The sequence below is a fragment of the Schistocerca gregaria genome, chromosome 1 (genome assembly GCF_023897955.1).
Source record: "Schistocerca gregaria isolate iqSchGreg1 chromosome 1, iqSchGreg1.2, whole genome shotgun sequence".
Lineage (NCBI taxonomy): Eukaryota > Metazoa > Arthropoda > Insecta > Orthoptera > Acrididae > Schistocerca > Schistocerca gregaria.
Window position 1 is genome coordinate 803,048,513 of NC_064920.1, and position 21,536 is coordinate 803,070,048.

Below are 21,536 nucleotides of genomic sequence, written 5' to 3' on the forward strand. Positions count from 1 at the left end.
GGTATCCAAGATTTCAAAAAGAAAGAAGAAAATGTGAGTGCTGAGAACAAATATTAGACCTAGTATTTCTTTTATATAATAAACTGAACATGTACCTTCCATATATGGGGGGGGGGGGGGGGGGGGGGGAACACTCGAAACTGCTAAAGGGTAATAAATAGTGAATGACTACTGCATATCCTTCCCAGTAGTATGAGATAGTTTTGACCTTTAGAGTTACTGTTCCTGAAGGTTCAATGCGTCAGAGTTTTCCTGTCGCCATACTTTCAACGAGGAGACTTCAGTATTTGACCTTGATGTTGAATGATATCTCACAAATTCGTCTCCACATCAATACCTCATCAAAAAGCATTTAACATGTGACACATTGCCGCGTCTTCTCACCGGGCAATTTTCAGAAGACTACATCTGCTTCGATACTGCTGCTCTCTCCCCCGCCCCCCTCCCCCCTTCCCTCTCCCGCTCCCTCTTTCACTGAAAGAGTGGCTCATTGAAAAAAATTCTGGGCTCGAATTGGCGAGGACGACTGTTCAAATCAAAGTCCTGTCGTCTACAGTTAGGTTTTCTGAGATTCCCTTAAATTGTACAAGTCGACACCCAGGCTGATTCCCTTTAAAGGGCACGATCGGTTTCCTTCCGCATTTTTCCCAACGCTACTTTCTGCTTTTTTAATGATCCTGTCGTCGACAGAATGCTAAACCCTAATCTACCTTCCTTTCTCTTTCTCCCCCACCCCCCACCCCCCCACCCCCCCACCCCGTGTATAACAGTGATTGCATTAAATTTTACCGTCGTAGCATCATCTTAGACGTTTATGGATAGAAGAAGCAACCAAAAGTGACATTTCGGAGGAACTGTTACTGCGTTTGTCGGAGCCACTTTGGAGTAAATTAAATAAAACTTAAACCACGGTATCACAGTATAAAGTGTGTCGTTTTGAGACTCTGTCGTCTTGTCTAAGAGACAGGCGGCATAGTATTTGTATCCAGGGAGCGACGTCTCTCGAAATGGCACTACAACATGATGTACCGAAGGTACCGAAGGTTCTTTTTAATATTTGTCAATGACTGACGTTGTGATGGTCATACCCTGCTCTTTACAGATGATACAGCAGATGATTCAGGGTAGAAATTCAGCTTGGGCACTTAAGGATGCTGATATTTTGTTTGAAGAGCCAAAAAGTGCTTCAAAGCAAACAGAAATGAAATTAAATGAAGATAAAACTCAGAAAATATTATGCGGCCTTGGTCACGGTGGACCCACAGTAAATGTTGATAGTGTCAGACTTCTGGGAATCACAATTGACAATAAGCTGACGTGGACCGAACACACTGCACATGTGTGTTCTAAAGTTCTCAAGAGTAATTTATCTCCTCATGAAGCACAAAGGCCTACCACCGGATTTTCGAACATTAACACTGAGGGTGTTCAGAGCTAGACTGACGCCTGTGCTCAGGCAACAGCCACTAAATTCTGTAAATAATTTTTCTCTGCAAGTCGAACTGTAGACTGGTAAACACGGTATATCACTTGTGAACATTATACCACCACATTGTGAAGCCACAAGCTGGAAACAATTAAGAGCTGTAAATTTTTGTTTGTAACCATTTTTATAACATCAACGTTGTGTAACGCTTGTTGTCTGTTATGTTAGTTTTAGTAATGGTTTTAATATATAATCGCTAAGATGTGATGCAATCTGTCTGTCCATAGCCAGTCAACGATGTTGACTAATTAATAGTAATATGTTATATTGCTGATGTCTTATTATTTTGTTTTACAGTATACATTTTAGTATGACAGTTCAAATTGCAGTATTGCATTCATTTTATATATTATTTTAAGCTTGACGGTGCTGTCCAGTCATTGCTGATGAATGACATGGAATTGGTAATAAAGGTAGTAAATGATTCTCCTGATTACTTCTACATCTACATGGACACTCCGCAAATCACACAATAATTCTCCATAATTACTTCCCCGTATTTAACCACTACGAAACATCCTGCTTTGATCCAATTGTGTTTACTGTTGCCACATTACCCTAGTAGCCTCTGTAATATCTGCTTGTGATGTGTGGTGCGTTCAGTCTGCCCTTGAATGCTTAATGCACAGCTGGCGCCGTAACGCACGTCAGGTCCCATGATTTCGTTTCCAGCGAACAGCTGCGCATAAGTGACAGCGGCTTTGGAATCAATCAGGCGCGACTGCGCGGCAGCGGTTTCACTTTTGCTCAGTCCCGTTAGCGGCTCTACTTGTGCCACGCCTCGAGCCGCTACACTCCGTTCAGACAATATCGACAGAACAGCTCGATATTTTCGAGCTGAACAGTATCGGTGTAGCATAGCACTTTCACTCTGTGCACGGTCCAGACTGCAAACGCCATCTGAGTGCTGCAGACAAACGCAGCACACGTTCAGTACAGACATTGCAGCCGCCGTCGGAGTTGTAAAAAGACCTTTTGTACCCTATCGGAGAATATGGTGAAGAATTGTGACACATTTTCGGTTCCAATGAAGAAAACAATGGATGTTGGCGCTACAGGAGAAATGGCAACATTTTATGAAATGATGCAGCATAATTAGCTACTCAGAGTTTTACTCGTCGGCATAGCAACCTTCTCCCGTTGAGAGTACTGGTTAGACAAAGCATATTTACGAGTCGATAAACTGTATAGCCGACAGATTCAGAAGTAACAATATCGTCAACTCTGAGTTCAATAAAAGCCAGCAAGAGGCAAGTCATTTACGTAATACTTTTACCACCCAGTGAAGACTTCCACTTAATTTAGATATTTGTGATTTGTCGAAATCACATACGGCAGATTCACGGGTTATTCGTTCTAGAGAGTCACGCATCCTCGTCAAGTGTGCTTGTGCTTAGTCCCTAATGACTACGACGACGTTAAAATCTAATCTACCTTTCATTTTTTTTCTATTTTTCATTTTATTGACTCTATCGCTATATGTTGTTGCCTTCAGTCAGATGAAGCACGAACTATACTATTCTGGAAATCCATCTGGTGTCTATGTTGCAATCGGTAGAGAATGGACATTATAAAATTCGGTACATAAAATTTCAAATTTATATACTTTCGGGTTATCCGTTACCAAAGAGTAACGCCTAGTGCCGAGACTTCTCTAAATATTACAAATTCAGGAATATCCCATGCATAAATTTTGTATCATTGCTTACTGACGCAGTGCCATGTTCCCGTTGTTCTTCTTTGAAGTTAGTTACAATGAGATGACAGACGTTGTGGGATACCTCGTAATATCTTGTCGGACCACCTTTTACCCGGCGTAACGCAGCAGCTCGAAGTAGCAAAGACTCAACAAGTCGTTGGAAGACTCCTACGGAAATGTTAAGCCTTCCGCAACTGCAAAGGTGTTGCCATTGCAGGATTTTTTGCACGAACCGACCTCCCGATGACGTCCCATAAAGGTTCGATTGGATTCATGTCGGGCGATCTGAGTCGTCCAACCATTTTCTCGAGCTATCCAGAATGTCTTCAAACCAGTCACGGACAGTTATGGCCTGTAGACAGGCTTGTTGTCTCCCATAAAATTCCGTCGTTTTTTGGGGGCGTGATGGCCATGAATGGCTGGAAATGGTCTCCAAGTAGTCGAACATAGCCATTTTCAGTCAACGATCTGTTCAGTTGCAGCAGAGGACCCATTCCATTCCACATAAACGCAGCCCACACCAATGTAGAGCCAACACCAGCATATACAGTCTCTTGTTGACAACTTGTGTTATATGTTGATATACATCGGCCACGCGTTTCCGCCGGAGGTTCGAGTCCTCCCTCGGGCATGGGTATGTGGGTCGTTCTTAGTAAAAGTTAGTTTAAGTAGTGTTTAAGTCTAGGGACCAAAGACCTCAGCAGTTTGGTTCATTTGGAATTCACATACATTTGAACAACTTGTGTTCATGACTTCGTGGTGTCTGAACCACACTCGAACCCTGACATCAACTCTTACAAACTGAAATCGGGACTCAACTGACCAAGCCACGGGTTCGCAGTAGACTAGGATCCAACTGGTGGTGTGCGGTTAGAAAAGGCACTCGAGTCGGTCGTATGCTCCCATAGCCCATTAACGCCAAATTTCGCTGCACTGCCCTAACGGATACGTTCGTCGTTCGTCCCACGTTAATTTCTGTGTTAGTTCTCGCAGTCTTGCTTGTCTGTCAGCACTAACAACTCTACACAAACACCACTGCTCTCGGTCGTTACGTGAAAGCCTTGCATTGTCCGTGGCGAAAGGTAATGCCAGATTTGGTATTCTCGGCACATTCTTGACACTGTGAATCTCGGAATATTGAATACTCCTAAGGTTTGCGAAATGGAATATAGCACGCTTCTAGCTCCAACTACTATTCCGCATTCAGAGACTTTTAATTCCCGTCGTGCGGTCATTATCGCGTCGCAGAGCTCTTCACATGAATCGCCTGAGTGCAAATGACAGCTCCGCCAATTCACTGTCTTTTTATACCTTGTGTACGCAGCATTACAAATACGACGTTTATGGTAACTGCTTCAGGCAATAGAAGAGTGCGGCAGAGTTGTGTTTGTAATCTTCCAAGTGAGAGTGCGTAGCCTACTAACTCCCTAAAGTTGCCCCGCGGCTCTTTGTGCATCTGGGGAGAAGTGGGGCACCCTACACCGCATTCACATTCTTTCCGGTAGCCTACTTTCAGAGGAAGCCGGCTGCAGGCACGGTCCCATTCACTGCGGCATATTAGTTCACAGGTCCATTAACTGTCGTAATCCCATCTCCGTGGAGAAATTCAGCAGGCGCTTTTGACCGCAGAGAGGCCACGCAGAAACGGCAGAATAACCACACGCGGCCAAGAAGATGCGCTTCTGTGAATTAGTCTTCGCAACCGCAGCTACCCGACAGCAAGGAGCATGTGAATCACCGCAGAGAAAACAACCCTCGTCTGCTTCTGTTCGCATCTTAGTCCGAGCCTCATTTACGAGCCTTAGTTACTGTCGTTCTTAATCGTGTCGTGCATTCTTTTTTGTCTCTAACTGATGTTTTTTTAGGTTAAAATGAATTTCTATAACGGCTCACTTTTGTTGTTGTTCTCACTAGATATTTCCTGGTTTCCAAACCCCATCATCAGGAAGACTGATTGATACTCCAGTATATATCCCAAGCTCTTTTGTACACGACATTGTGTGACTTATGGCTTCGTTAACAGACAAATAAAAAGCAAAAACAAAACCCATTGTGCCCTAGTAATTAAACTGGAAGACTATGATACTGAATAGTTATGGCTACTTTTACAACTGCAGTTACTGCAACATAATTAATGCGAACGCGTTTTGGTTTATTTCAGCAGACTATCGTTGGAAACTAACAATCGGGGTAACTTTTTTATTACCTGAAACGAGTCTGGTAATAGACCTGATGTAATTTTGACTTTGTAGTACTCTCATTTGTCTTCGTCTCACGCCGTTCCTAGATACTGGCTTCAGTTTTCCGTTAGATACCACACGGTATATAAGCATTCTTTGGTTTATTTCGTAACTGTGCACAACAACCACAAATTAGCAGGGTTTATGCATCAAAACAACTACTTACGTTGTATCTAGAGCAGTCTTGTGTCTGGCGAAAAGCTTTAGCTCTAGTGTTTGAAACAAGCAATGTGAGTGACGTAAGATGACGGTAAACATGTGTGCCATAAAGGCAAAATTATGAGTAAGAATGTTTCTGGCATCGTTTAACCAAATTACAGGCGAAACTGTAACTTTCTTATTGCCCATTGATTATGCTCTGGAAGTGAGCCGAGTTTTGTTACATTAAACAGACTTAATGCAGTTTCAAAAGGGGTCATAACAACGGCTACGATTTGGGAATTGGGGTGGCAATCATTATAGCAAAGATATTTTCCTTTGTGGCAAAAACATCTCATGAAATTTCTGTCATGTGCCTTCTCCTCAGAGTGTGAAAATATTTTGTTGGTGTCCTCCTACATAGGGAGGAATGATCATGACAATAAAATAAGAAAAATCAGAGCTCACACGGAACGATTTAAGTGTTCGTTTTTCCCGCGCGGTGAGTGAGACTGGAAAGGCAAAGAAATGGTTTGAACTTGGTTCCATGAACCCTCTGCTAGACACTTAATTGTGAGTTGTAGAGTTGTAATACGGGCGTAAGGGCACAAAGACAGACATTTTTTGGGGTACACTTGTACTTCATGATTGATACAATTTATTCAAGTACATTGCTATATATGAGTGCATGTGAGTCGGATCTTGTAATTTCGATACTTATGTCTGCGCGACTTTCATCCTTGTAAAGTAAAGAAGTATAAATTTTTTTAATGTAAACTATGAATTTGTTTCATTTCTGTTGCAATATTATACTTGACAATAGAAAATATTTACTTTTTATAAACGGTTAACGTAATGTGAGTGGAGTATAATTATAGTCTATGATAAACGATCGCGGAACTCCAGCAACCGAAACTGCAGCGTTGCCAAGTGTCTGGCATGTAATAGTATAAATACACTGTGGAGCGATTGTAAATTGTATGTATGGAGTGTAGAAGCACATTCAGTATGCAAATGAAGTCTTATTTCGGAATTAATTGTCCCGCTATAAATTGTAGCAGCAATAAAAAAATATCTCCGATATTGTAAAAAAAACGTGCCTAGTTCTGAATGTGTTAAAATATGGATGAAATTCGCAAAGAAGCTTGTGAAAGGAAGTAAAATAGGCGCAAAGCATAGAATTCAGAAAGCACGTGGTAATATGTGTAATCAGTTCCTTTTGAACTTAAACAAATCAGATCAGAATTCATTTCCCGTCTTCAAAGATTTTCGGTGATGCGATTAAACTCTGCTACTGTGAACGGTATATATTAATTACATTGCACTAATATTTCACTGTTATATCTTGACTACTTTTTCTACTTCTTTGACTACATTTTCGTTTTCGTATTGGACAAGTCAACGACACATTTAATGACAGGAAAAATGGAAGTAATGTCACTGCAAATAGCAGGTCCACCGTTTATATCACTCCATTCTTCTGTTATCACACACCAGCCGCTTGAAGCGCTAGCATCGCTGCAACTGTAAAAACTTTTAACAGCTGCAGCGATGCTAGCGCTCCTGGCGGGTGGCGTGAAGTAACTCGACCTATCGAGTTTCGATACCATTAGTTGTAGACTTGATTTAATAAAATCTGTGTTCACGCACAAAATCTTAACGTTATATCCATTCATCTTTGACTTCAGTGTGTTTTTCGCGATAAACTTAGATGTGTGGATGTAGAGGCGATATTTTTGTTTTGGTTCGTTTTTTCTGTGTACCAGAGGTTGGAATGTTTATTCGCGACAGATGTAAGTTATGGTTTATTTCACAGAATGTGTATCATATCGCTCATTCCTAGTATTTATTTCGTCATACTGGGTCCATTATTCTCATGATAACGAATCAGGGCCTGGCAGCCAAGTTTGATTTATAGTTCTTTTAGCAAATGTTCCTTTTCTTTAATTTCAAGTTTCTAGCTAGATACCCTTCCTGTCCACTCGATCGTTAGTTAATCGTTCGTGCATCATATTTTCTGCGGTTGAGGTTGCGGACCAATCTATCATTCGCTTAAACGAGCGTGGAGAAACACCTAAGGCCACACTCAAGCTACAGATGTACTATACCAACGGTTGTTATTGAGCCGCATATTTTAAATCAGGGTCTTGCTCGTCTCCCAGCTTCATGATCCTGGGAGTTGCACAGTTATTATAGCGGGTTGCACTGAATGTGAGCCATGTCGAAAGTATTAAATGTTGGTCTTTAGATCACAGTAAGCATACCGCATTTAATGATGAAAGTAATATGACAAGATAATGTGTAATTAGTAGATGGCAGCATGCTGCTCTTGTTGCGAGAGTAAATATTTTTATTAAAAAGTGAATGAAAATTTTAAGAGTGGTGGTTATAAAATCTGTAGAGTCACTGATTTCATCTACTTCTATGTGCCATAGATGAAGTAACCTTGCAGTTTTAGGTTTTCCGCAGTATCCCTATATCGATGCAGGGATAGAGCCTTCGGAAAGGCCACGGCTGATTTCATTAGCCATACTTCCTCGATACAATCATATGTTCTGTCTCCATTGATATCAAAGCGATGATACGCTCTTACCCTCCTTTCTTTCCCTAACAGCTGATGTGAATAAAGTCGTATGCTCGTTCAGTATTGCAAAATTACCGTGGTTCAGTTAAGTGACGTATACAGCAACAGTAACCATTACGTTCAGAAACGCCAAGTCGTGCAATTCGCAGGATAACAGTGGTTACACTAATAAGCATTTAATGTACAGGTACAGCAGAGCCTTTGTTTTTTGTCTTTTGTCGCCGGCCAGAAGGAAAACGGGTCTGCTGGGCGGTCTCAGTGGCTGAGTTTGGCAGCGACAAGTCTGTGGAGGCCGCGGACCGCCTGCCTGTCTGCAGGGCAGGGCGTGTGTGAAGGCTGGTGGCTTGCGGCCACACCCAGCCCGGGCCGGCCTGTCGCTGACCCACTTCTGCCACCTGGCCGCCCACTCACACACCCCCGCATTTGCTATCGCGCCTATCGGAACTTGCTTAGCGCTGCATGTACCGCTTTTACACCCACTCACTATCACAGAACCTTGAGCAATCTAAAAAGACTTCTGTTCTACAAGTTTCCAGTGGGAAATTTACTTCATCACCCGCATCGACCTTTGCAAACCTCTGTTGAGGTTATTGTTGTTGTTGTAATCATACATAGAAAGAACGTTTTGATGCGTCATTTCACGCTCGTCTATCTTCCACAACTCTTGTCATTTCTCCGTAGTTGTGCCATCCTACGTTCATTTGAGCCAACTTACCGCATCAGTTAGATCCTTCTCTTGTGTGACCATATTGTCCGTAGTTCCTTTCCAATTCCTGAGAGTATTTTTGATCAGTCGTCACAACTACAAGAAAGTGCCTGTTTTTCTCAGCAGATGCCTTTTGCTTGATTGGAGTAAACCATTATCAATGGCCTGTAGTTAAAGATATATACAATCTGATTTCTTTTTAAGATCGGAAAACAATAATTAACAAGTTACGGTAATTTCTGCTTGGTTTTCCGCCTACCTTAGGAAATGCCCTCTGCTGGCACATCTTCTATTTCGTGCAAGCAGATGGCATTTCTTGACATAGGGGGAAAACCAAGTAAAAATTACCGTAAGTAGAGACCAACAAATTGTTAACGAACTGTTTTCCGATCTTAAAAACAAGTCAGACTGTAAATATCTTTGGTTATATACAATTGATGATGCTTTACTTTAATAAAGTGAGCAGCGTCTGGTGAGCAAAACACACAATTCCTTTAACGATAGATAAAACGTACCCTCAGGAATTATCATATCAAGCTTGGCCTACCTTAAATAAAAATAAATTGTTTATTTGTTATTTTCCTAAAAAGTAAGGAAGCAAACAGAATTAATTATATGTGACTTTTTACTAGATTTATATTTCAACATTAGGTTTAATTCTGTTTCTTTCACCTTGTATGTGTATGTCTGTACGTTATATATATTGCACACATCTTCTCCTCCGCCTCTCTCTGTCCATATCCTCCTCATCCCTCCTTTTCCATTTTCTTCTTCCCCTCTGTTCATCTCCTTCCCCTCCCTTTCTCTATCCATCGCGTCCACACCCTCTCTCTCTTTGTTTCCTCCTCCTCCTCTCTGTGTCTCATCTTCCCCTTTCACGGTATACTTCTCCCCCACCTCCCTCTATCGTGTCAGCCATGCCTGTCCTCATGCATACCCTCTGAAACACATTCTGATACTACTTGCACAACACACGAATCAGGGCCTGGCAGCCAAGTTTGATTTATAGTTCTTTTAGCAAATGTTCCTTTTCTCACTCGTAATGCAGGCAGCCTAAATGTCAGATGTTGCCAATGTTTTTTTTTTCACACCTACCCTACTCTAACAAACAGACCGACAAGAAAGCGAATTAATATTATATTGCCATTAAGTTCTGAGCGATTTGTAAGATTCCAGGCCTCTAGCTTATTGGAAAGTTAGTTTGAAATCAACTGCAAAATTTGTACTGAACAAGAAATCGGCCTAATAATGTCTTACAATATGGCCACAAGCCATAAAAATCAAGAACAAAAACATTTATCATAGAGCTATGTCTTTATTTATCTAACTACCTAGGTTTCGTATTATAACTATCAGATTATTATAACATGCAATAACTATTAAATTATACGTAGTTCTGACTGATAGCAGAAACACTATCAGTCATGACTGTATCTCTCTTTTAATTTTATCTCTTGTTTGCTTCTTTTTCTTCCATTTTTTTTGCAACTCACATTATAAATACGTTTTTGTAATAACATTCATAATATGAAATCTTGGGTGTAGGAACACGAAAAGAATTTTAAGTCCAAATGAAACAAAATTATGCAAATGGCACAAAACCCATTGTATATTATAAGACATAGATTTCTATTATGGATCATGCATTTCAGTAAGACAGTGGGGAGTCTGTATTGCTTGTAGTCTGAGAGCAGACCACAATTAGATTAGAGCATAATAATAGAGTCTAGTACTAGTTTGTAGAAGTTTGTGATCGCTATACATTTGTAGGTGTTTCACGTGACAGAAAATTAAAATTAAAGTCCCTGGCATTAACAATAATATATATTGGAATTTCTATTTTACGTTACTCGTTCTCTAATAATCTATGGAAGTAACATTGTATATGTCTTTATTAATTTTTATTTCCACTAGTGTTTTCCTATTAGTTACTACTGTACATAAATTGCATCTTAGCCTGTGTTGGAGGAATAGGATCACTTTTTTTCTCGTTTCTTTGTAAAAGCTGTGAGTAAGTGACATAACAAGAAATGCTATAGTGGCAAATAAAAGTGAACATCTAGAAGTGATGGTATCTTCTAGGAACGTAATATGTAATGAGTCGATTGAACTTTTCGCTGATGTTTTTCAAACTACTTTGTGGAACGGAAACGCCTTGGAATTAATATATTTGGAGGATACTGTCAGAAAGAACAGTACATATCGAAACACTCTCGTTCTCTCTCTCTTTCGTATACATTATTGATGTAAACCTCTTATTCATTTTCATATTCACCAGTGTCAACAACATCATAATTTCGTGTCTCGCAACTCAATAATTTGTGAAGACATAAAACTGAAGCAGATACACGTTTATTGATCCGTTTACCTGAGTAATTTAAACTAATGTAAAAGCACCGCCATGAGTTGAACATTCTGATTACACTTGCTACATCTATTGCACACGCAGACTATAAAATAGTCACAGTGTTGGCTGTTTTCATTTATCCGTAGGATCATTCCACACGAAACAGGAGAATGAAAATAAAATCGAATGCTGATAGGCCTACTATGAAAACAGCCGACACTGTGAAAAATTATTTATAAATAGTCAAAAGTACTCACGTTTGTTGTCGCTAGCGTTAACCAAACTACTAAGGCGAGTAGTGCCCTCATTTTTGCTGAAAAATAAAAATAAAAGAGATTAGGAAGACCTGAAAAAATTGATATATTTGAGTTACATGAGAGGAAGAAATTACGAAATATAAACATGCGAATTAAGACACATTCAAAAGACAGTTTTATTTTCGGCATTGACACATTGTTGTACTATTTGTGACTACTCTGACTACTATATATGTGACTGTCCCCCCCCCCCCCCCCCCCGCCTCCTCCATACAACGTAGAAAGTGAAAGACGCCGAATTTATACTAAGGACAATCTGTGTTCACAGAGGAAATGAGCATAATGGGAACTTAATTCCCGCTAACAGTGGGAAGTTCTGCGTTCTTGGGAATACCTTGGGAAATACTGCGGAAATGAAAACTTTTGTCTCACATAAAATCAAAGAATTTTCGCATTTCTTCCCGTATAAGAATCTAAGCTTCCAGAGTTCCTAATGGCTATCTGCGAGATTGCGAAAGAAAAATACCGACGTTTCTACTGCAAAACATCCTTCCGCAAAGGAACGGTTGAGGCATAAAAACATTGTACAACGAAAAATAGTGAACAACTAGTACGCCGAAGAGATGTCGAATCTTCATTTTTTGTTCAATAAAGTCGTCACTATATACATTATGATGTAAAATGTAGCTAAGTAATTTTACAGACGGCTCCAGGAGACGTAGCTCCATTCCGAGTTGCATTAACGTAGATTGAAATGTACTTCCAAATTACATCAATTGCTTCGATATTCTTGATGTCTTTGAAGGACTGGAAGGATTGTTCGGTACCTGCTTGAGACGTTCCTGTTGTCAGAGGTACGACTCTTTGTTCTTAAGCTGCATATCTCTCTAGTTGCTAGCTTCATACCAAAGAATAACTCCGGTCCCTTTCTGTTTTGCACACTGCTTCCCTTGTCCGTCCGTTACAGAAATGAAAACAATAAGATTTTAAAAACCCACTGGAGGTCGAAAATAATATGGCAGTGGTAATCTAAAGGGAGGTTGTTACCAATGTGAAACTGAATAGCTAATTAATGTGTACCAGAAGAATTGGTGTGTAAAATACAAATATGCAAGGTTATACATTGCGAAATTACCACCTGTAATTTCTTTTGTTCGGTGTTCATGCCGAGACGGTGCCGTAATTAAGGCCGTTGATACCAGTAACATTATACTTTTTGCTGTATAGAAACAGGTTGTTACAAAGTTCTGGAAGTAGTGCCAGAGAAAGAAATTGACGAGTAATCGAACATGTAGCCCATTCAGTGAGTGGAAAGAAGTAGGAACCGCTGTTTCATGTATGAACGTTCTCAGCCTTCTGTAGATCAACTGAAATGGTGACAGAAGTATCGCGTCAACAGTTTCAGTGAAAAAAAAAAACTTTTAAGGATAAACACGCCACAACAGAGCGCATTAGTTAATACAATAGACTCGTAATCGAGAGCAGTCAGGTTCAAAATACCGCCTGTCCCGAAATCACTTAAGACAGTTTTTGGGATGTTCCCTGTAAGAAGGCAGCGGCGATATGTCTTCCCCATCTGTGTCCAAATTAGTTCCTTCCTCGTCAACATTGTCTATTTAAAAGAGTCGCCAAACCTTAACGGTTCTTTTATAGATCCATGTCGTTGCAGGAAAGCAATCCTGCTATCTACTAGTTTGGTTGCCAGAACGTTGGCGACCTCTGAAGGGTTTGCGGTGGTGGGAAGCGCTTCGGCCGGCACTGTTTTCAGAGTCGTTTGCTCAGGTCGCATCAGCGCTCCGGCGGAGACAATTTGTGCCTGACTGCGCTTCATTTCTGGAGAATCACGACGAGTCGTGGCACAGCGCTTCTCTTGGTTTACCCGGTCCAGGTCGGGGGTCATGGCCAAGGCCATGTCAAGGGGACGAGAACGATGAGGAACAGTCTCTCCACGGTCAAGTCTGGCGGCTCCATTTAGTTGCTGTCGCATAAATTAGAACGGACGGTGAGGTTGCTAGGGAGTAGTGACATTATGTGCATTTCAGTCGCGACCGTGCTGATAGTGCTGATGCTCTAACCGGTCAGTTCGACTGATACAATTTTAAGATTGTATACTAACCTTGTCTGCTTTCACAAAATTGATCTCAAAGTTAACTGAACGCCTTGTTATTAGTGGTAATATACGTTTCAGCTGTTATTAAGAAGCTCTTATTTAGACTCCGAACAAGATTGTAACAATCCTATAAATTTTGCATGCAATCATCGGTTATTTTAGCTGTGCCCTGATACTGTTTTTCAGACAGATGTCCATGTCGGAGATGAGGCTCTTAATTCGAGGAACACTAATGCTGTCTTCACGCGGGACCTGGTTCTCAAGGCGAAACATCGCAAACGTAGTTTCCAACGAAGCTGGTGCATACTCAGAAATGAGCTGTTACATCACACGGAACGTGCTCCTCAAAGTGATTTTCGACCGCACCGATCTCCAGCAGTAGTTGTCGGCTATAATTGGAGTGAAAACCACGCTATTTGCGGAAATGGAAGAACGTAAAATAATTAGATTATGTCTGTTATCGATCATCGAAGATGCACGGAGAAAATATACTGTAATGTCGCTACTCATTGGTCCATGTTCCTTGTCACGTCATGAAATCGAACAAATTCACTCCCGAACGGAGAGGGCTCTTATTCATAAATGATGTCGATTATTCAATGAGTTCCAAAAGAAATCCGCTGGAATTCGATTACTCGATAAATAGTACAATTCTCAAGGCTGTCGATTCAACTAAGTACCTGGGTGTTAAAATTACGAACAACTTCAGTTGGAAAGAACACATAGATAATATTTTGGGGAAGGCGAGCCAAAGGCTGCGTTTCATTGGCACGACACTTAGAAGATGCAACAAGTCCACTAAAGAGACAGCTTACACTACACTCGTTCGTCCTCTGTTAGAATATTGCTGCGCGGTGTGGGGTCCTAACCAGGTGGGATTGACGGAGGACATCGAAAGGGTGCAAAAAAGGGCAGCTCGTTTTGTATTATCACGTAATAGGGGAGAGCGTGTGGCAGATATGATACGCGAGTTGGGATGGAAGTCATTAAAGCAAAGACGCTTTTCGTCGCGGCGAGATCTATTTACGAAATTTCAGTCACCAACTTTCTCTTCCGAATGCGAAAATATTTTGTTGAGCCCAACCTACATAGGTAGGAATGATCATCAAAATAAAATAAGAGAAATCAGAGCTCGAACAGAAAGGGTTAGATGTTCGTTTTTCCCACGCGCTGTTCTGGAGTGGAATGGTAGAGAGATAGTATGATTGTGGTTCGATGAACCCTCTGCCAAGCACTTAAATGTGAATTGCAGAGTAATCATGTATATGTTGATGTAGATCTATGAAATTAATAACACAGTCACAGTATTATTTAGAAAACATATAATATTTGGAGAAAGAGGTCTCTATCCACTTTGCTACAAATGAACAAAGCTATATGAAACTATCTTTTTGACCTTGCTATGTCCTGAAGGCATTAACCACCTGTGTGTCATTACCTGGCACTTAATTATGGCAAATCGTACCAAAAAGGGAACTTTTCTGATAAATCTTCAATAAACCTTTCATTTGAAACGGCTTACTTTTATAGCACACAAGTTATAATATGAAAAGCCTTTAACCTTCGATATGTCGTTTGCGGCAATTTTATTATAGCAAATAGTAATAAAAACGACACGTTTTCGAGATGTCATCAATATACCAGTGTTTTCAAACGGCATGTGCTCATAGTACTTAGATAATAACATAAAAACCACCAAATACGGGCTTCAGCCACAAAGACGTAATCCTTTACGCCGTCTCTTAAGTTCTGCTTGTGCTCTAAAAAACGATCTTGCACCTTATTGGCCACTTTCCTCTGCACGCTGCAAAAATCTGACTAGTCTAATGCTGGCTTTCACGCTTTAGACTGCTCCACAACGCGGAACTACACCTTGTGACAAGTCTGCCAGGTTCCTTTTCACGCCCCGTGTGACGACGATTGAAGCCGAAAATTACGCGAGCTGATAAAGAAGGTCCAGGCGACGTACCCGCTGTTGCGGGAGACCTCGTTGTGTTGCTCCTGGCGACTCGAAGTACATCCCTGAGCCGCGCGACCAGAGAGGTGGCTCACAGCTGAGAGGCTAGGCGGATGTGAGGAGCGGCCACAGCTGGTCCGCGTTGGCGGCGGGTATGGAACAGGCAGGGCCGCGCCTATCCGCGCGTAGGCACCGACCCGCTACTCTGTGGCGCAACGTCTCCGGCCTTTCACCACTTACCGCCGAGGCCATCTTCGCACAAATTGATTGTGACGATGCCGCGGGAGGAAGCCGACTTCTGACATTTTGTGGTGCAGCCGGTAATCCTCTCCGGAGTAACGAGAACGTGCAAGTGAATCCTCGTTTTAATAACTGTACAGGTTTCTGCACATAACGATGTTGAGTCGTCAGTGCTTGTCCGTAGGTAGGTAGAACTCATCGATTAAAATCTCCCGTCTTACTATTTACTGAGAATTTCGTCAGCTTTCTTTACGCTGGATTCCACAGCTGTGAAGGATTCGATCATGGGTGAAACCATACTCCTACTGGTGCTGTATACTATTGTCAAAATTTAATTGACATTCACCAAAGACTTCTCAATATACTGAAATATACATGTGTCACAACGAGTATAACTTGGCAGTGGCTTAAAAATAGGAACAGGCGTATAGTTAGTGTCAATAAATTATTGATGTTGATAAAAACTTTACTGGCTTGGTGAAATCATCGATTTCACTTTCATCAAACTTATCCACTTCTTCTAAACCTTGTACATCTTTGGAATGATAAAATAAAAGCTCAATAATCTATATTACCAAACAATTAACTCGATGCACGGTCACCTAATACCAGTTTCAGGTTGCATCTCTACTAGGGGCAATAAAAATTTAATTTTCCATATTTCATACAATACTGACCGAATTTAATAATTTAAATGCTGTCATAATCTACTCTTTAAAGGTTTAACACAATAAAACAAGAATTGAATTTAGAAACTGCGTATATCTTGGGGCAACATAACTCATGACACGCAATTTACCGAGAATATTCATCCAATATTTGAGAATGACTTCCAACAAATTTTACACACAGTTTCAAACGTTTACGAAACCATTTCTCGCTGATACCCTGCACATTATGATGAAAGAAAAAAAGATTTTCGCTTACGACATTTTTAGCTGTCCATACACCTAAACTTTAATATTACGCATGACGTTTTCATTAATTACCACTACCCCTATTCGCAGCACATTTCGCAGCCAGTATCCACGTATACCTCTGAATGTACCTGCAAAGTTATGTCATTATTCAGGAGATATGAAATCCCAAACATTGAGAGACGTGAAGAGCTAGCTTTTGCTTCAAACGGAGTGCAAGTTACCCAGAGTATATTCATACACGCTTGATAATGAGACTTCGAACAAGCTTTAAACTTGATTTTCATCGCTTGCATGCATAACAATATTTAATACGTTACACAACTTTTAAAGTAATCGGACGTTTGAAGCTGTTTCCTCACACGAGTCTGATTCCTTAAAGAATCGAGGGTGGGGAGTTTACTGGTAAATAAATATGCGACACGTTTTGTAGGAACCATATAATGACGCAGTATGGACCACTGGAGTATGTAGAGAACGAGCGATTTTAGCTGTTTCATTTGTCATGCAACGATGGAAACTGACCGGCGAAAAACTATGTCTTGAGAACAATATTATTAATCCCAGACAAGATTTCTAAGTGTGTATCTTCTCCCTGACGGACTACTCTCTTGAAGTAGACTGGTAAGTGCAACACTGCAGGGACATTTTCGTATGTGCTCATTGGCCGCGCGGCTTAGGGCGCCTTGTCACGGTCCGTTCGTTTGCCCCCGTCGGTGGTTCGAATCCTCCAACGGGCATAGGTGTGTGTGTTGTCCTTGGCGTAAGTTAGTTTCAGTAGTGCGTAAGCTTAGGTACCGATGACCTCAGCAGTTTGGTCCCATAAGACCTTACCACAAATTTCCGAAACATCTGTTCATTAACTCAGTGTGCATGATGGTCGCCTGGAGAAGGTTGATAGAACACAAGAGACCAATTCCCTCCAGATACACACGATCCATTGCTTTGAATGCTTACAATCCATGTTTCAGCCATATAGTACAGTTTGATGAAAACTTCATCTGAACAATAGTCTTATAGCACGTGACATTAACGCGATGGTCTAAGACATACTCAAACGGCACTAGATGATTCGAATGATGATCCAACTGTTGTAGACACGTATCATGACTGATGAAGCCAAGTCCCATAAATGTGGATACAAGGTAAACTGAAATACCATTACTGGAGAGATAAAAAAAACACCAGTAGATGTTGAAGTAAATAAGAAGTCTCGGATTCCAGATCATATAGAAAACTGTATTTTTGGGCCAACTGACGAAGTTGTGACAGTAACAAGAGATATTTATCAATGAAAAGCTACAAATATTATTATGTTGCTGAAGAAGGTATCTCCCCTGTTTACGCGTGGTGCACTGGATCACTCATATTTCCGGTTCAGAGCGAGCTCTACTGACGTGGTAGATTTGGATTTTCAGCTTTAACTCATTTAAAGAATATCCTAGCACGGCACGAAGGGCAAAAATAAATGTTGATTTGATGGATATTTTCGATGCAGACATCACTGAACTATGTGCTTAGGTAGTAGCCACTTAATAATATGCTAACATTATTATTTGGATGAAGGAGAAATGTCACGCTGTAAAGTCTTGTCGATATCCAGCTCATTAGAGAAGGAACACTAGGGATGTACGAGCGTGGGGAAGGAAACCGGCCATAACCATATTAACGTTTATAAATGACCTAAATACTGTAATGAAATGAGTATTTATTGAGGCATGCAGCTTTTTAAGGCCTGTTTTGGAGCGTCGAGCTGTAAGACTGTTGGTGCCGAGAGACTGTTTAGTAATGACGATGGTAGGCAACACGATTGCTCGTGAAAGTGGGTGTCGGGTGTTGCAGCGCGGCGAAGAGAAGGGCTGCCCAGCGGCGTCGGCCTTCCAGGAAGTGCGCTGGGGGCACAGTGGAGGAAATTCTTACAGCCTAACTTGTCGCCGCGGCAGTCTTTCTGGACAGGCGCGTGTGCTTTTGTCATACGAAAGAAGAACTGCTGGCCATGCATCTCAGTTCATCACAAAGGAGCCGGAAGTAACGGCGACAGTTACCGAGGGGACGGCAGACGGATACACGGGAATAAGTTGTACGCTGAGCGTGTAACACGAAACTGCGCACGGGTTAAACAGACTTACAAATACAGATCCTGTCGGACGCTTTTTAGAAATAGCATGTTATTCCAAAAATCCTGAAAAATGCGTATTAAACGAAAGTCTAACTTTATGCAGATGTGTTGCCATATACAGTTCCCTTATTTTTTATGGACAGGGTAGAATTGAACTGTATTACGGAATATTTTAGAAGAACACTATTATAGAACGGAAAGACACACAGGGGACTGAAACTTCCTGGCAGATTAAAACTGCGTGCCGGACCGAGACTCGAATTCGGGACCTTTGCCTTTCGCGGGCAAGTGCTCTACCATCTGAGCTACCCAAGAACGATTCACGATACTGGATACAGGGGACTGTCAGATACTCATTAAAGACTATTGAACGGATTGTCTCATCAGCTTTAGAACAGTAGAAGGGCGTACTGAAAATAAAGAAAAAGCAACAGACAATCTCTAGTAGGTTGTTTCCTTTATAATGAGGTTTCACTTCGAGTATGGAACCACACAGTTCACACCGCCTGCAAGAACCTCAGTTCTGTGTCTCATGGCGATACCAAATGAGCGTCGCTATTTTGGAGCGTGAGCCACGTGTGTGGACTACTCTCAAAGTTTATCAACTGATCGAGATATCGAAACAGGCTACTACACGAAAGGGCGAGTATTTGCTTGTGTAATGATTTTAACTTTTTTCCTAACTAAATATAGTGACAACTGAAAGACACTGTACTAGCGCGTTATGGATCGGCCTGTAAAGGCCTGTTACCAGATGACAACAGATTTGTATTTTTCTAGCGAGAGTTGAAGTAAGGTGTGCTGCTGTGCGATATATGTTACAAAACATATACATTCAGGTAAAGTTTCGTTTCGTCTGCAGACCTCACTGTGATGGCACCAACTTTGCAGCTCGCAGCTAATTTAATGCAGGGCACGTTATTATAATAGACCCTAATTGCTGAATAAGTATTATCATTCCGAAATGAATATCAATTTAAATATTTTATTTTTTTCATGGAATATAGAAAACTACAGAAAATACACACACATTGGCCTTGGTCCAAATTGATTTTACGCAAATATTAGTAGAGTCTAACTCACGTCGACATCGTCTATCTACAGGTATAGACGAATTGCTAGTGCAGCCATTTGATCAGACAGCGATAGTCTGAAATTGGTTCCGTACGAAGTGTAGGCGGGTTGTCAGTAAGCACAAAGCGGTCTATTACAAGAAGCCGCGTATTGAGAACGGCGGCGAGAGGCGGATCTGCGGCGAGTGCCGCCTGCCGTCTGCCGACGCGCGCCCCATTGTCGGCGGCGTCTGGCCACAAAACCCGCACAGAAGCACAAGAAAAACACCAGCCCAGTCACTCTTCCCGCCTGAACGCGATTGGGTGCATCAGGTAATGGACTTTCACAGCGAATTTGCTCCGTGCCGACGTCCAACTGTTAGTACGGCATTGAGACCGCAGTCCCTAGTCACTGTTTCCAAAACATTCTCACTCACTTCTACTCCCAAACACGAGCCTTGCGACTGAGTACCGCCGAATCTTGTGGTGAGGGTTTTGCAGAAACACGAGACAACTATTATCATCTACATCGTATCATCCGTTCTGTTTACAGACGGGGAATTTCTAAATATCGCTGAAAACGTACTAGAATTTCGCCGCCCTACTACTTTGGCATTAAACAAGTGAGCAACCAGCGATATCTGTCCGTCAGTGATTCAAACACTTCCGGGCAAAGTTTGCTTCAAAATGTGCTTTACAAAATCACAAGAGGTGTAGAGGACGCCAGTAAGTGATATGGATGCGAAAGCAAAAGAGGAAGACCGACAATCATTTAAGGCGTATCTGGGAATTATAGCTTTTGTAACAAACTAATTGTTGTGGCGACACTGTCCAGAGGTAATGTGTGCGGCCAATGTTCACTACTCAGCAATTCACACTACGTACTCTGTGTATCTTTGTTACACTGATGTCAACATCCCGTTCTATTACTTCGTCAGAAATTACCGCAAAGAATAGACGACACATTAATTACGTAGTTGACTAAAAATATAAAAACCTGTAGAGCCACAGTCTACTGTCATCATTCTTCCATTCTGCAGACTTACTTCTTCGACGTGGATTTGTCTTCGCGCTGTTTTTACCCAATGCCCACTACCCGGCGCAGGAACCCTTAAGGGTAATTTAGAATCAGTTTGAACTATGCCGAATTCTGCCCCCTCGTCCCGCCCCCCGCCTCCTCTATTGCCACCATCTTTAATTGAATCTATTACTTGTCGAAACGTTAGAATTTTTGTACGTTTCCATTAGAATATACTGATTATTGCATTGTGAGTGATTCTAGTACACAGCTTGCTTTGTGATTTAATAATGGAACTACCATGAAAGACGTCGGAGGCAACAGCAAGCTTGTCTTGGTTCACGATTTAGGAGCTTAAAACACTGTTTCAGAAGATGGCTCATAGTTTTGTTAAGGTCTTTGCGTAAAAGGGCAAAGAAAAATATAAATGTAAAAGTAAAGTTAAAAATACATCCTGTGATGACAAGTTCCTTTTCCTGCCGTGTTATTTCGCATACCTTATAGCGCTTTGTAAACACTGAAGGAAGCAAAGACGGCGTCTAGAATCTAATAACTGCAAAAAACATATATCAAACTGATCTCAAAGCATAGTGGAGATGCTTGATTACATAGATGAACGGAAATGTAAGTGTAAATATCTCCAGTTTTCAAGAGGTATGTTCTAAA

General features: G+C 41.3%; 1 protein-coding gene across 1 annotated transcript in view; it reads right to left on the reverse strand.

Moving 5' to 3' along the window:
• The window catches only part of LOC126270278 (uncharacterized), a 589,946-nt gene that overhangs the window by 508,411 nt on the left and 59,999 nt on the right, over nt 1-21,536 (reverse strand). Inside the window, exon 2 of the mRNA XM_049974059.1 lies at nt 11,458-11,513. Coding sequence (XP_049830016.1) covers nt 11,458-11,513 — 56 coding nt within the window. The remainder of the gene's footprint in view (nt 1-11,457; nt 11,514-21,536) is intronic.